The 14037-nt window shown below is 39.1% G+C and overlaps 3 protein-coding genes across 3 annotated transcripts in view; 2 read left to right on the forward strand and 1 right to left on the reverse strand.

Annotated features, from left to right (window-relative positions):
* Positions 1 to 546, forward strand: part of LOC140927719 (cytochrome c oxidase subunit 4 isoform 2, mitochondrial-like) — a 2509-nt gene extending 1963 nt beyond the window's left edge. The window contains exon 3 of the mRNA XM_073377398.1: positions 291 to 546. Within this exon, the coding sequence (XP_073233499.1) occupies positions 291 to 400 (110 nt within the window). The 3' untranslated portion in view covers positions 401 to 546. The remainder of the gene's footprint in view (positions 1 to 290) is intronic.
* A 194-nt stretch (positions 547 to 740) lies between these two features.
* LOC140927718 (2,4-dienoyl-CoA reductase [(3E)-enoyl-CoA-producing], mitochondrial-like) lies at positions 741 to 7435 on the reverse strand. Its single transcript, XM_073377397.1, has 8 exons — positions 7178 to 7435; positions 5546 to 5603; positions 4264 to 4498; positions 3468 to 3567; positions 2962 to 3034; positions 2080 to 2226; positions 1566 to 1628; positions 741 to 1473 (listed from the first exon to the last, which is right to left on the reverse strand). The coding sequence occupies exons 1-8, from the start codon at positions 7297 to 7299 to the stop codon at positions 1414 to 1416; spliced, it is 858 nt and encodes a 285-aa protein (XP_073233498.1). The 5' UTR covers positions 7300 to 7435; the 3' UTR covers positions 741 to 1413.
* Positions 7436 to 7550: 115 nt separating this feature from the next.
* Positions 7551 to 12352, forward strand: LOC140927720 (NLR family CARD domain-containing protein 4-like). Its single transcript, XM_073377399.1, has 4 exons — positions 7551 to 7975; positions 9152 to 11098; positions 11436 to 11547; positions 11988 to 12352. The coding sequence occupies exons 1-4, from the start codon at positions 7735 to 7737 to the stop codon at positions 12052 to 12054; spliced, it is 2367 nt and encodes a 788-aa protein (XP_073233500.1). The 5' UTR covers positions 7551 to 7734; the 3' UTR covers positions 12055 to 12352.
* The last annotated feature ends 1685 nt before the right edge of the window (positions 12353 to 14037 follow it).

The following is a 14037-nucleotide window of genomic DNA, read 5'->3' on the forward strand; positions in this document are numbered from 1 at the left end:
TGCAATCTGCAGACAGTTGCTCAACAAGTGCCTTTGTCTAAGCTCTCTGATAATAATAGTGGTGCAAATATTGGTATTCAGATCTACACAGCAGACATTAAAGATCTTATCTTTGCCTTGAACATCTCTCTGAGGCAGACATCTCTCTAAGACAGACACTTGTTGCTGGTCCCAAAGGTGTCCATCTAAGAAAGAGTTGTCTGTACTTCCAAGAAATAGTGACATTTTATTGTCAAGTTTTATCAGAACACTGTTGAAACAAATTAATACTTTTTTCTTTTCTTTATCAGTTGGTCCAGAAAAGCCTCGCACACTCACACCCGAGTGGCAAGCAGATTCTATCAAGAAAGCAAAGCGACTGAAGTCAAATCCAATCTCTGGAATTGCTTCTGAACCATAAAAGCACATTAAAAAGTGATTCCTTTGTTAACATGCTGTAATCCAATTATTGACATTGCAGTAATTTTTATTAAATTTTTGGGCTTCTTCTGTAAGTTCTGTTGTGTGTTAGGTAATTGTGTAAATAAAATCACTGCTGACTCTTAATTTTGGGGTGAATGTTGTTGTTGTTTTTTACTGTCTCTTTAATGTTAGGCAGGCTTATTAGATATGAAGGTTTTTTGGTCTTCCACACAATTACCCTTATGAAGATTCTACGAAGGTCTCGTTCACAATGCTACCTTTTGATGTAGCAACTCCATTAAACTACCGAAAAATGTAAATGTGCATACAAACATACATACATAAACATACTTTATTAAGAGGCATTAAAAACGAAGTTACAAAGATTAAGGATCAAGTAGCAATTCACAAGATGCATACAGCATGCTCCAAGTGATGCCTGTTATGCAAGCTAGAAATGAGCTAAAGAATACCAGTAAATAAAATGATGCGAAACTCACAACAATTTTAAGAATTTTACTGAAAATAAGCCTGAATGCTAAATTGTGTGAAATGCTATCCAGTGCAGGGTAATGCAATTATAATGGTTTCAGTAACATTTATTCAATGGATACTGATTTATCTGGTGGATAGTATCGGCCTCTTGAACAACCAGTACCACCCTGATGTGGCAACAATGAAAGCAGTAACAACTTTGATACATGTTTTATTTTAAATTTTAAAAAAAACGGTGCATTGTTGCACTAAGAATCAGCTTAGGATCCAGGTAATGTCGCCTTTTTTCACTTGTAGGAAATTATACATTTGACACCTTTTTGTGCCAAATTGGTTTGGGACATGGGAATTTAACATTGAAGTTAGCAGACCAGAGGAACTAATAAACTTGCTGCCCTAATAAATAATTTAACTGTCGTGAACAAGGCAGTCAATGACAAGGTATTACCGTATGAGAGCATACCACAAGAAAAATATAACAAGAGAATGATCATTGATTGTCTAATGAATCTATGATCAAGAGCCCTTTGTTTTTCTTATCATGGCTTCCATTTGGTCCCACATTTCATTTGGAACCTGAAAGAACAAATAGATGAGGGATTTGAGCAATAATGATCAAGTGCAGACGAAAAGAAGGGGGAAACATTTAAACATAAAAATGCCTGTACCTTTCTAAATTCATTAAATTCACCAGCCATAGAAACATACTCTCCACCATCAAATACAACAACCTGCAGTGAAAACACACATCTTGTCAACTTTCCCCCGTCTATGAGTCTTTAAAGAGTTTTGTACACGGAGGCTCCGCCCTGAGGTCCAACCACTTATCCTTTTTTATACCATTGTTAGCAGAAAAGAAACCCCTCTCGTGTACTTCTACTGCCAAATGGTACCCCTTTCATATCCCTAGAACTTCACTTCCCTTACTGCTAACTTTATTTCAGTCTTAAAATGCATCTCATTCTCTTAGCCATTTTGAGCCTTTTTATAGACCAAAATGACAGATTTTCCCACCCTTTTATATACTTCAACTAGTGAAACCCCTACCCTTTCATATACCTGAAGCCTGAAAAAGGTACTCCTTTCAGGCAGAGCCTTCCCGTATAGGCTATTGAAGGAAGTAACCCTCCCGTGGGCTTGCTCGTGATCACTATTATGTATTGATATTGCAAAAAAAGTTACCTCTCCTGTCATCCAGCTGGAATAATCACTAACAAGGTATGCTGCAAGGTTGGCTAACTCTGGGATTTCAGCGAGTCTACCTGCAGGGATGCGTTCAGTCACTAGTTTTCGGAATTGTCCGGTGGGATCCAAACGACTAAAAGCACCCTGAAAACACCAAGTGTCAAGAAAGTACAGTCAAGTATTTATAAATCCAAGTACACTGAGGGGGGCATTGAAAGTGTCCCTGTTAAGGAGGTGTCTGAAATTAAGTGGGTTGAATTGAGAGAAAATGTAAGGAAGGGCTTTTCTCAGGGACAACGCAAACTGTCCATAATTACAAGGTGTCTGTAAGGAGGTGTCTGTTAAGCAAAGTTTGACTGTAAAATGAAATAATCTGCTGGTGACCGTGCTGAGGGATAGACAAAAGGGGTGTGGCCAGCTTGAACTTTCTCTGTCTCCATAATATTGAGAATGCTTTGTCTTTCATAACTGTCGAGTCTGTGATGATTGATAACAGAGAGAGACATAGTCCATTGTCAGAGACATGTGCCAAAGAATTTCAAATAAATAGCACTGACAGGTGAAAGTAATGGCTACCTATTTAACATCAATGTCAAGACTTTGCTCACTGGAAGTAACTTTAAGAACTTAACAGCTACTCTAGCGACTCTGCAAATTCGTACCAAAAAAAGGCAAAATCATTGTTAAGATTAATTTATTTTTTAATGCATAGACTCTTAAAATAGCTAAGTGATTTTCTTAAGGCACAAAAAGAAAAAAATTGCCTTGGTGTGTCTCATTCTAGCTATAACCTTGCAGTGCAAATGCGGCCATATGTATTATTATAATATTGATACATTTGTGTTTGTTATCAAGTTAAACTAAATTAACAGTCATTACCTTTGTCTCAATAGGACCTGGTGCAATGGCATTAAACCTCATTCCATATTTTCCCCACTCTGCTGCAAGTGATCTTAAAACGAACATAAATTTGAAATGTCATGTTCAACAAAAAAAAAAAGAGCACCTGATCGCAGCTAGGTTATGTTTCATTGGGATGATCTGAATCAGGATATATATAAAAAATATATCAAAGATCCAAGATCACTAGGACCATGAAACGTCAAAGGAATCCACTGATCCTGCCTGGGAAAGGACCGATCGCTTCATTCGATTTACCATGATCTAAGTGATCTTAGATGACTGATCCTGATTTGATCATCCCAATGGAATGCACTCTTAGTTGAGTTTGGCATGAGCTGTGTGGCATCTTTCAGTTTTTGGGCATCTTTTTTTATTGCATTCTCTTATCCTATAAATGAGTGTAAAACTGTTAATCTGGTGAAAAACTATTTTGCTTGGATGCACGATGGCAAAAGAGAACAATACAACAGTGAGATTACTACCTGGTCATTGTTTCTACTCCAGCCTTAGCAGCTGCTGATGGTACAACATACCCAGAACCTGACTTGGCATAAATGGTGGTTATAGCCAGAAAGTTTGCAGCTAAAATTGGGTTAGAGACAAAGCATTCATGCAGTCAATACACTGGAAATTATAGGCAGGTCAGAAGCCCTTCTGGTCAAGTGAAAACTTTCTTAAAGTGGCTAGTGTCACTTACTTTAAGGCAGACAGCTCATTTTGAAATAAGCGTCTCATGCTATACAGGCAACTGGCTGCCACATTTGATTTTGACAGCAGAGAAAGACTGAAGAGAGCATGTGGAATTTTGCAGACAATGGAGTGAGGATAAGAAAAGAAATATCATATTGGGGATGGTGAGGAGTTGCCTACCCACAACCTGTGTAAATTCTAGTGCTTATATGTGCCCTCAAAACGCTTGTACTACAGGCGAAGGAATCAGGCCATCAACATAGTTGACTGCTTCTGAACAAATTATGCATACCTATCTTTTGTATGAGAGAGTACACCCCCCTCCCCAAGTAGCCTACCCACAGACATTCTTAGGGGTTAAGAGGATTGCGTGATAAGCCAAAAAAAACGTCTGCGTGGGAGACTACCCCCCGAGCAACATTTCCTGCCTCCAAGCTGAGGGTGCAAAGCCTAGAGGGTGTTACCTGTAGTAACAAAAGTTGTAACCTTATATGAGATGCACTGTAGTCTTTTTCTTCACTTATATTTAAATGTTCTATTTGTAATATTTATTTTCATAAATCCAGATGGTATCCAAAATCATCAAACCTTTTTGTGCTTTAATAAGCCTCTTGCCAACGTCCAACGTTACATAAGCAGTGCCATTGAGTACAATATCAATCACAGTTTTCCATGCATTTGCCGATAATCTTTCAAATGGGGATACAAAATTCCCTGCGGCGTTATTGATGATAATGTCAGGGAGACCACACTGTTCCTCACAAAAGTCGATGGCGGCAGCCACTTGAGATGGATCCCGTACATCTGCAGCAACTGGTAAAACCTGAAAACTGAAGCTAGGTTACTTAATGGTGTGGGAGTACCAATCTTATAACCAGATCTACAGTTTAATATTACAGTTTTCTGCAATAATTTGGTCAGTTATACACAAGGGACTGTGCACATACCCATTCAAATCTCCACTAATGAATGACTCTTTACAATGGCCACTCTTTCCTAAAAGCCTTTTGATAAGGTGCAAAAAATATTGGAAAAATATATGTGGAATTTCTAGGAGGTCATATTATGCAGCAGAAAGGCTCCATTATGTATTAAATCATGCATCCTTAGGACTTCACTTAGACTTCTTTATAGTGTCAGTGCCTGTTTTTTTGTCCCAACAAATTCTCTCCCCTAGTACAGCTACTTCTCTACAGACAACAGTGGCCACTTACCTATCTGTAACAAACAGACATGTTGTGGAGAGGTTTTAACTGTATTTTTCCTCAAATGGATGATCGACGTGTATCCTCTATGGACTCTATATAAGGCACCCTAAAATGTGGCTAAATCTAATTTAGGCGAGGTTAAACACCAGACAATGCTGGCTAGCGGCCTCCCTCAATAGTTGTATATAATATGGCATCATCTTGGGCTTTTGCAGCTCTGTAGCACTTTTGCTGAAGTCAATCATTTTCTTTATATTGCTTTCGCAAGAAGTAATTCTAGCTGTTTTTGCTCCCAGCCCTCCCTTCCCTGCGCATGTTTTTTTGGTAAGTATCTGCACATTTCTCCACTGAGGTTCTCAGTGTGAAGATGCCTGGTGGGTGCCACTCACAAGGTTGTCATGGTTACCTTCTGTTCACTTGCTGCTCCTTTCTGTTTCACTAGGAACCTTCCCCACACGCATCTATTGTTGACGGGTTTGAAACCCAAAATAAGCAGCCAGTCACTCCATTAATAGCATTTCTTTTCTTCCTCCATCACTTTAATAATTATTTATTATTAAATAGTTCAAGGATATCACAGGCAAGCCTTTTTTACTCACTCTTTTTGTTTAAAGGATCAAATTGCAGAATTGTGATGGCAAAAATTAACGTTATAAGCTTACTTTATTTCCTGTCTCTTTGGAAATTTCCTCAGCTGTCTTTTCAAGGACTTCAAGTTTCCTAAAATAATAAATATTGTATTAATTATTTTAATCTATTTAATAGTCCCATTTTTGGTCCTTTTCCTCTAATGTAATTTTCAAGTTTTTCTTCCATCACTTTTGAAAATTGACACTGCGAACAGTCCATAGTCTATATTTACCAAATTTTTCTTACGTCGAATGCATGAGATTTTTGCCTTTTAATGTCCAGAATTTCCAAAAATGTCCCCACGACTTCCAAAGATTTCCGATGATTATCTGAAGATGTCAAAAATTGCCAAAAATGTCCCAAGATGTTCAGATAACCTTTGAGCACTTCCAAAGCTATTTAAAAGGCAACAATTTAGTGTGTTGCATGTGATACAGTAAGGACACAAAGTCAAAATTAAGTGCCTTTTAAAGTATTTTCAGGGAAAACTGAATAACTATTTATTTGAAAAGAACTGAAGACTTCGTAAAGAACCAATAAATTGCACACGCCATAGCGCGTGCAGGAGACAACACTCACATCATTATTTTGTTCACAATCTAGCAAATCAAAAAAACTGAATTTTCTTATTTGACCAGATCTCACCTTCGGCTTCATGAGCGAGAGATCTGGTACCTTACGAGCAGAGGCTACATTTTCGCTGAATGAGCTGGTGTGCAAAAAGTAGCCTCTGCCAATAACCATTCAAATCCGTCCAGAAATCTGGACGAATAAATTAAAAAATGGGCTTTTTCCTGTTTTGACCAGTTTAGAGCATTGCGTGAGTCTTGCATAGCAGATCAGAGTTGTTGCAATTATTTTCATTCCCAAGAAACTCGCACCATTTAATGACAGATTTGCTTGCAAATCGCATGATGAATTTTGCACATGCACGATAGAAAATTGAATGGTTGTCGGCAGGGGCTACTTTTCACATGCCAGCTCACACAGCGAAAATGTAGCCTCTGCTCGCAGGGTAGAGATCTGGGTACGAGATTAAAATTGTCCTTGATGTGTGAGATTGACGTCCTTGAAGGTGAGACAATCAAACATAATGTGTGAGAGTTGGCCTGGTATCCAGTAAACTATCTTTTGTACTGAAAGCTAACGGGCCATAACATTAGCTTGCAGTACAAAAAATAGACTAGGGACTTATTAAGTGCTCTGTGTAGGACATTATTTTATTCAATTAATCTGGTTATCAGAGACATGTCTCTGATCAAAAATGGTGCAGGGATAGAGGTAGTCTGGGCACAAAATAATGTGACAACCTTAAATTCCAGATAATATCTTAATATTTTGTTGCACCCTTAAAGTGTGGGGGAGAGGAGGGTTAAAGGTGGGGGGAGGACAGGGTGGTCCAAACCTTCCATCTCCCATATCTTACATTCCCAGCTCCTGCACCTATCTCCTCAGCTTCCTCCCTTTAGCCCTTTTCCCACTCCCCACCCGTTTGAAGCTCTTACCACCCACCCGTGGCCCGGCCTCCTGCCCCCTATTCTCCCGGGTTCCCACGCCCTATCCTCCCCCACTGACTTACAAGGGGATGTTAAAGATCCTAAAACTGCCTCTGCATCAAACTTCTACTATAGTAATTTGCAACAAAATTAATACAATAAAGATACCTGCTGGATATCACCACAGTTGCACCACGTTCAGACAGCATTTTTACCATTCCTTTTCCCAAGCCTGTACCACCCCCGGTAATAAAGGCCGTCTTGCTCTTGAAGCAGTCTTTGGGTAACATACAATCACTTCGAACGGGAAAACTGCTCCCATTTGAACGGTAATTAGTATTTAAGCTGAAGGTTCTAGCGTTCGTCAATTTTCTCAACAGCGAACCTTGATGCCCAAATGAATTCAAACTTGTTCTTAAGATTGGTCGACGAGCCGCCATCTTTGAATTGCAAAACGTATACTGAGGGGGACCCGGAAGGTAGATACTGTGGCCAGTTAATCCCCAGTACACGCTCATTATTTGTTCCACTGTGTACTCTTCAAAATGTGAGAACATTTCCAAATTCTGGTGTGCTCATCTGTCCGAATCCAAACTTAAGTTCGAGGAATTGGAAGGTAAGGTACGTTTCACAGCAATGGAATTAATGGAGGAAAGAATTCGAATGACGATGACTAGTTCTCAAAGAACTTGAATGACTCGGCTCATGACTGCTCTTCTAAAAACATGGATCCATATCGCCTGAAACTTTTGGAACTATCAAACGAGATCACCGAACGAGAACTTGTTGAATTAAAGTTTATATGCAAGCAGCATATTCCTGTCGGGGTACTTGAAAGAATTCAAAGGCCCCTTGAGTTGTTCGACGAACTTGAAAACAGGAATTTGTTGAGTCCGGATAACAAGGAATTTTTGGCCGCCATATTCGCTGGAATCAATCGTCTGGAATTGAGAGCTGATCTTTTAGGTAAGAGTTGCAATAAGAGGCTTTAGTCGTAAATTAATTCATTTTCCAAGGGATTTGTTTTGAGTTGCCTGATCGGCTGCTGTTTTTGGTGCATTAAGAGTCAAACTTGAGGCGAAGCTGTCTTCGGGGGTCTGAGAAGGAGAAATAATGCATATCACGTATTAATCAAAGGGTGCCTAGAATCAATATTTGATTCTCCTCATTACAATTCAACAACAGTAAACACTGCCGTTTTTATTGAATAAAGTTTTAAACATTTCATTCTCAGAATGATATTTCCCTAAAAACCATGAGATTGGCAGTCTTGTCGTAAGAAAAGCACAAAAAGAAAATCTTGAGACTCACAGCAGAATGGTGAGCTTGGACCAGCTTGGGAGTAGAAGAGCGAGTGCTGATCTTTTAGTCATGTTTATCACCTTGACTGGTCATAAAGCTTCAAAAGTTCGTCAACTTCTGTCTCAAAGTTATCCATAGTCCTAATTTGAAGCGTAAAAAGTCCACATGAAGAGAACTTATTGTCCTGTGAAAGGTACAAAATCATAACATCAAAAGCTCTGGGCACAATTGTATGCTCAGCAAGTCTTGATCGCAAAACATGTACAGGAACAATCAATCTATGACAGTTGTTGTTTTGATACCGACTAATTACGAAAAATGTCCACACCTGAGTGACACATTTTCATATCGCAGTGCCCACAATAACTTGTTCCTTACACTACGCATAATCCACAAGTTGAAAAGTGCTCTTCACTCTAAGCGATTTCATCTTTATCAAATGTTTTGGATTTCCTTAATGTATACCACACGCACACGCTGTTCGTCACTAATAGAGTGCATGGGTCACAAGGTTTGGGAAATTGTCCCCACATCATTATAGGGAACCCCCTGTTAACTCTTAGGGACCTATTGAATTCCTGCTTATGATTGACTGGGAAAATGTCTCTGGGTTTGAGAGAAAGGGTGTATACATTACAGGTCAAAATGAAATTCAAGTCTGAATTTTTTTGTCTCCTAGCCCTACTTGTTCATGAATTAGGGCTAGGAGATGAAATTGGGAATCAACCTAAGTTTAAAAATTTGAACCAGAATTTAATTTTGATCTGTAACATAATTATGTACAGTGTAGGTCTAACCAGTGGCAGACATAACGTGATATAATAATGATGTTTATTACAGGTCAGCCAAGAGAAGGCAGTAGCTCTCCTCTGACTCTATATCAGCAAACATTATTTGACCTGTACAAGGATATCATTGGTTGGCTTCAGCCTCTTACATGGAACAAATCATTTCTTATCCACATCAAGCACATTTACACCAACCTCCAGATGATCACTCGGAGACAGACCGGGCGAGTTACAAAGCGAGAGCCCTTGGAGACGTATGTTGAAATCTTCAATACTCGGCCAGGTTCCTCCAAGATGAGGCGCATCCTCATAGAGGGACAGGCAGGTGTTGGAAAGAGTACATTTGTGTCACTTATGGTGTATGACTGGGCTTGTGCTAGTCCAAATTTGCAGCATTTTAAGCTTGTCCTGTTTATGGAGCTTAAGCAAATGAAAGGGAATTTGAAGAACGATATCTATGAGCTACTTTTCCCAAGAGACTTCTACTATTCAGCAGATCACCTTTTCCAGTATATCACTGCCAATCAAGAAAGCGTTCTCTTTATCCTTGACGGTTATGATGAAGTGAATCCTTCACGGCTGCCAGAAGTAGAAGATCTGATCATGGGCAAGATCTTCAGGAATGCAACAGTTATCGTCACCTCAAGACCTGGGAAAGGATCAAGGGTGCACTGGTTCATGGATTCCCGCATTGAGATCACAGGCTTTACCAGTGAAAATATCCATGAGTTTGTCTTTAAGTACTTCCAAGATGATGCTCCCATGGCTGAGAGCTTAGTCGCTCAACTTGAGATGCATCCTGTTGCAGAGCACATTGCAAGAATTCCACTCACGGCGATGCTCATCTGTGCAATGTGGGAGGAGATGCCTCAAGCAGCATTGCTTTCTTCAGTGACGTCTCTTTTCATTGAGCTAACTCTCCTGCTTGTAAAGAGATACTACTCAAGACAGGATGATCAGAGCAGTTTTGATCCAGAAAATCTGTGCTCATTGGAAGACATTCCAGATGATCTCTTCCAAAGTTTGCTATCATTGGGTGAGGTTTCACTAAACGGATTGCTGAATGACGAGTTACTTTTTGATCTGCAGAGGCTTGAGAAAATTTGTACCAACAAGGGTGCACTGGACATTGGATTCCTCTCAAAGGAAGCTGGATCATCAAGGCTCAAGCCAGTCCAGAAATGCCGTTTTTCACACAGATCTTATCAGGAGTTTCTGGCCGCCCTTTGGTTGAGCCACAAAATCAAACAGGCTTTGAAAGATAGGTCAGTTTTTGAAGATGTAAGTATTTACATCATGAACTGCCTATCATCAGAACTGAACCAAGTCCTGTTTTTGTTCACTCCTGGATTACTGGGAGATGGATTCCAACCATTCTTTGAGCTCTTGCTACAAGAAGGAAGTATGGAAGTCGTGGAGAATGAAAGCTTGAAGCAGTCATTCTTTGAAGTTTGTTTAATTTCTCTGTATGAATCCCATCAAGGGCACTTAGCATACAAGCTGGAACCCCAGATGCCATGGGGCATTGTTGAGCTTTATCACTTTAATGCCACACCGTACAAGCTGAGAGCTCTGGTGTACTTCTTGTCCAACAGCCATTCAGTGACCTCGTTAGAGTTAAATGACAGTCGAGTGGATGCCAAAGCTCTTCAAGTACTGGCAAGATTTCTTCCAGAAATGGTCTCTATCAGAGAGCTGCATTTGACATCAAGCAGGATTACTGATGCTTGTTTGACTGCATTTGTGAGCTCACTTTCTACTGTGCCGCAGTTGGAGAAACTCCAGCTAACAAGCAACCTTATCAGTGAGCATGGCTTAGAAATCCTCATCTCAGCCTTTAAGGATCTTCCAAACTTGCGACAACTGGATGTCCAAGGAAACAGGATTGCTGAAGCTGGGTTTAGCGCTTTAGTCCCCACGATTGCACTCCTCCCAAATCTGGAAGAGCTGTGTCTTGGAACCCCTGTGCTCCATGCTGAACAACTTCAAGTAGAAGCAGGTTAAACTAATTTAAGTAACTTCATATTTAACTGTACCTGCCTAAAATCTCAGACAATTGCTGACAGAACATCTGTGTTATAGACAGTGGTCCCCAATGTAATGACCACCCTGTATATTCAACGACTTCACTATTACAACTGCACTCTTTTGCCCAAAATAATGTAGTAAAAACAATGAGCCACTTTTTTGATCCAAAACCTTGATTACATGGCAACCTTGCTAAAAAATGTTAGCCGATTTTCATGGCCCTTGGAGAGTCCTATATACAGAGTTTCATTCCACAGTTAAAACAGTTAAAATAATAATGTGAAAAATACTTTAAATTTTGTTTCAAGGTGAAAAGGCTCACCCAACAGCTGAAGGTGAATGTGCTACCACTCTGAGTGAGGAGACATTCATATCATTAATGAAGGCTGCTCATTCTCATAACACTCTTAAAATTATCAAGTGAGTACTCTGATTTCCAACTGTGTTTCCTCTATGTAGCTCCCAGCCTGTAATGAGACCCTCCCCACTTCTAATAGTCCCCCAGCCTGAAGCACCAAAAATGAAATTAACCAGGGGTGTCATTCCTTTTTAAAGCCACGTAGCCTCCAAAGGATATGTTAGAGCCCTTTTGGTCCGAAATTGGTCATAGATTTTACCCATTGTCATCTGAAATAGGGTATCAAGGTTTGCACTAGAATTGGGTTTGGATATAGAAGATGCAGGTTTTACTTTTATTGACTCTTTTAGATGTGTCCTTTGATTAATTTGAAGCATATCTCAGATGACAATGCATGCAAATTGAAGCAGCTGTTTGATAGACTGTAGCTGGGAGAACTAATATTAATTTGCTATTGGATTTTGTTTAAATAATATACCTGTTAAAAATATCTCTTTTTCAGGCTCAGTCAAGGTGCAGTTCCAGAAGGGAAAGATCCAGCGGAGTTTGAGTGTCTTAAAGTTTCATAAAAGCTGTGCAACTTCAACCTCTCCTCACTGTACTTTGCAGTTCTGCTTGATATCAGATGCAATTAAAGGATTGTACTGTGAGCCCACAGTCAATTTTGTGGTAGTATATCTACTAGTAAAACTGAAAATAATCTCCATGAACAGTGTAATATTCCCAATTTTAAATTATGTATATTTCAGTGTATCAGTTTAGGAAAAGCGATGTTAATGGATAATTACATCACTTGAAATACACACTGCCTTCATTCATTTGCCCAGAGGGTACTTCCTATAATGCCGGAAAGGGGTATGAAAAAATAGGGATTTTACTATTTTGAAGTACATGAAAGGGTATGGAAATCTGTCATTTCAGTCTGTAAAAAGGCCCAGAAGGGCTATCAGATTCATTTTGTGATGAGAAAGACGAGAAAACATTCTGCTTTTGCGATTTGTTTATATTTTTAAAAAAGGTGCGTTTACAGCAGGAATGCAAAGTTCTAAACTAGGTATCTGAAAGGGGTAGCATTGTTCAATAGAAGGAATACAAGAGGGGTACATTTTCTGTCAAAAACGGTATATAAAAGGGTAAGAGTTTTCATCTCGGGGCGAAGCCTCCCGGTTTCAAACTTTCCTGAGTACCCCCAGATTGATTTGTAGTATAGAAGAAAATTTAATAAACTTTAATTAAATTTTTTTAATATTTAATACAAGGTCCAATGAGGGAACCTTAAAATGAAGTAAATTCCATGAGCATAAACCCAAATTTAGTAGGTCAAAAATCAAGTTTTTCTATATGATAGAAATTGACTCTGTCTATTGTTTTGTGGCAAAGTTGTATCAAAGCAGGCATATGCTGATTACAATACTCGTTCTAAATAACTACTATTAAGACTTCCTGAGGGGGTATATTTGTCAGCCATTTTTGAGGGAGGGTATGGGGTGTATGGAAGATGGGGGCTTAATAGAAAGGGTGGGCTTACTTGTTGTTTTGTGCTCTAGCCCTACCAAGGCCTTTTACTGTCTCCCATGTAGGCTTTTACTAGCTAAGCTTAAGCCCTATGGTCTATCTAAGGATAGTGTTCTACTTTTGGAAAGCTATCTTTCCGACAGGTTTCAGAGGGTTAAAGTTGCGGACACCTTTTCAGATTGGCTAAGGGTTGTCAAGGGTGCACTCCAAGGATCAGTACTCGGGCCCTTGTTTTTTAATAGTACCATGAATGACAGTATGCATACTTCCTTTCATTCTTATTTTAGTTCCATATGCTGATGATAACTGGTTTCAATACCATTGAGGTTCAGGGGTTAAGGGGCCATTAATCTCTTGCCTCAACTACTGGCGTTATTGCGGCAAGAGAAACAGTGACAAACTTGAGTGGATCAATGAGAGCTGCTTGCATTTTATTTTAAATGACTGTCATAGTTCCTGAGACAAACTCCTAGATAACATCAATCAGCCTAGCCTGCACAATGGTAGAATAGATGATATGTTAACTCTTGTATGTAAGTCTTTTCATGGTCTGGCTCCTAGTTATATTAACGAGCCACTGATAGAAAGAAATTCTTCTTACAATTTGCGTGGTAAACACTCTCTTAGTATTCACAGAGTTCAATCAACCAAATATGGTTTGCACTCCTTTCGCTACTCTGCCAGGAAATATTGGAATATGCTCCAAGAGGTACTTAGAACTGCTGAGTCATTACATTTTTTGAAATCAAAAATTAAGAGCATTAACTTTGATAATAAATGCTGCTCCTTATGTAATTAGTTAATAATTATCACTAGTTACTGTAGTCACAATGCATATAATATTTTCCTTGTCTACGTTGTCTTAAATTTGTAGATAATATATTTAATAATAGTATTACTTTATTCTAATTGCCATATTCATTTATTTTCTATTTGTTTTGCTTTTCCTTGGGAGATATTAGCATAAATTTATGCTGTCTTTGGAAATTGGAAGTGAAATAAAGTTTTTGATTGATTGATTGATTGTCAGAGTGTTA

Source organism: Porites lutea, chromosome 2 (assembly GCF_958299795.1).
Source record: "Porites lutea chromosome 2, jaPorLute2.1, whole genome shotgun sequence".
In the NCBI taxonomy this organism is placed as follows: Eukaryota; Metazoa; Cnidaria; class Anthozoa; order Scleractinia; family Poritidae; genus Porites; species Porites lutea.

What these genes read in the sequence shown, in the direction of transcription:
- LOC140927718 (XM_073377397.1), bottom strand. Translation starts at nt 7,299, where the DNA reads ATGTTACCCAAAGACTGCTTCAAGAGCAAGACGGCCTTTATTACCGGG. An exon ending in CCAAAGAGACAGGAAATAAA is followed by an intron (nt 4,499 to 5,545) that starts GTAAGCTTATAA and finishes TTCAGTTTTCAG; the next exon opens with GTTTTACCAGTTGCTGCAGA. An exon ending in AATTTAATGAATTTAGAAAG is followed by an intron (nt 1,474 to 1,565) that starts GTACAGGCATTT and finishes TTGTTCTTTCAG; the next exon opens with GTTCCAAATGAAATGTGGGA.
- LOC140927720 (XM_073377399.1), top strand. Translation starts at nt 7,735, where the DNA reads ATGGATCCATATCGCCTGAAACTTTTGGAACTATCAAACGAGATCACC. An exon ending in ACAACTTCAAGTAGAAGCAG is followed by an intron (nt 11,099 to 11,435) that starts GTTAAACTAATT and finishes TTTTGTTTCAAG; the next exon opens with GTGAAAAGGCTCACCCAACA. An exon ending in AACACTCTTAAAATTATCAA is followed by an intron (nt 11,548 to 11,987) that starts GTGAGTACTCTG and finishes TCTCTTTTTCAG; the next exon opens with GCTCAGTCAAGGTGCAGTTC.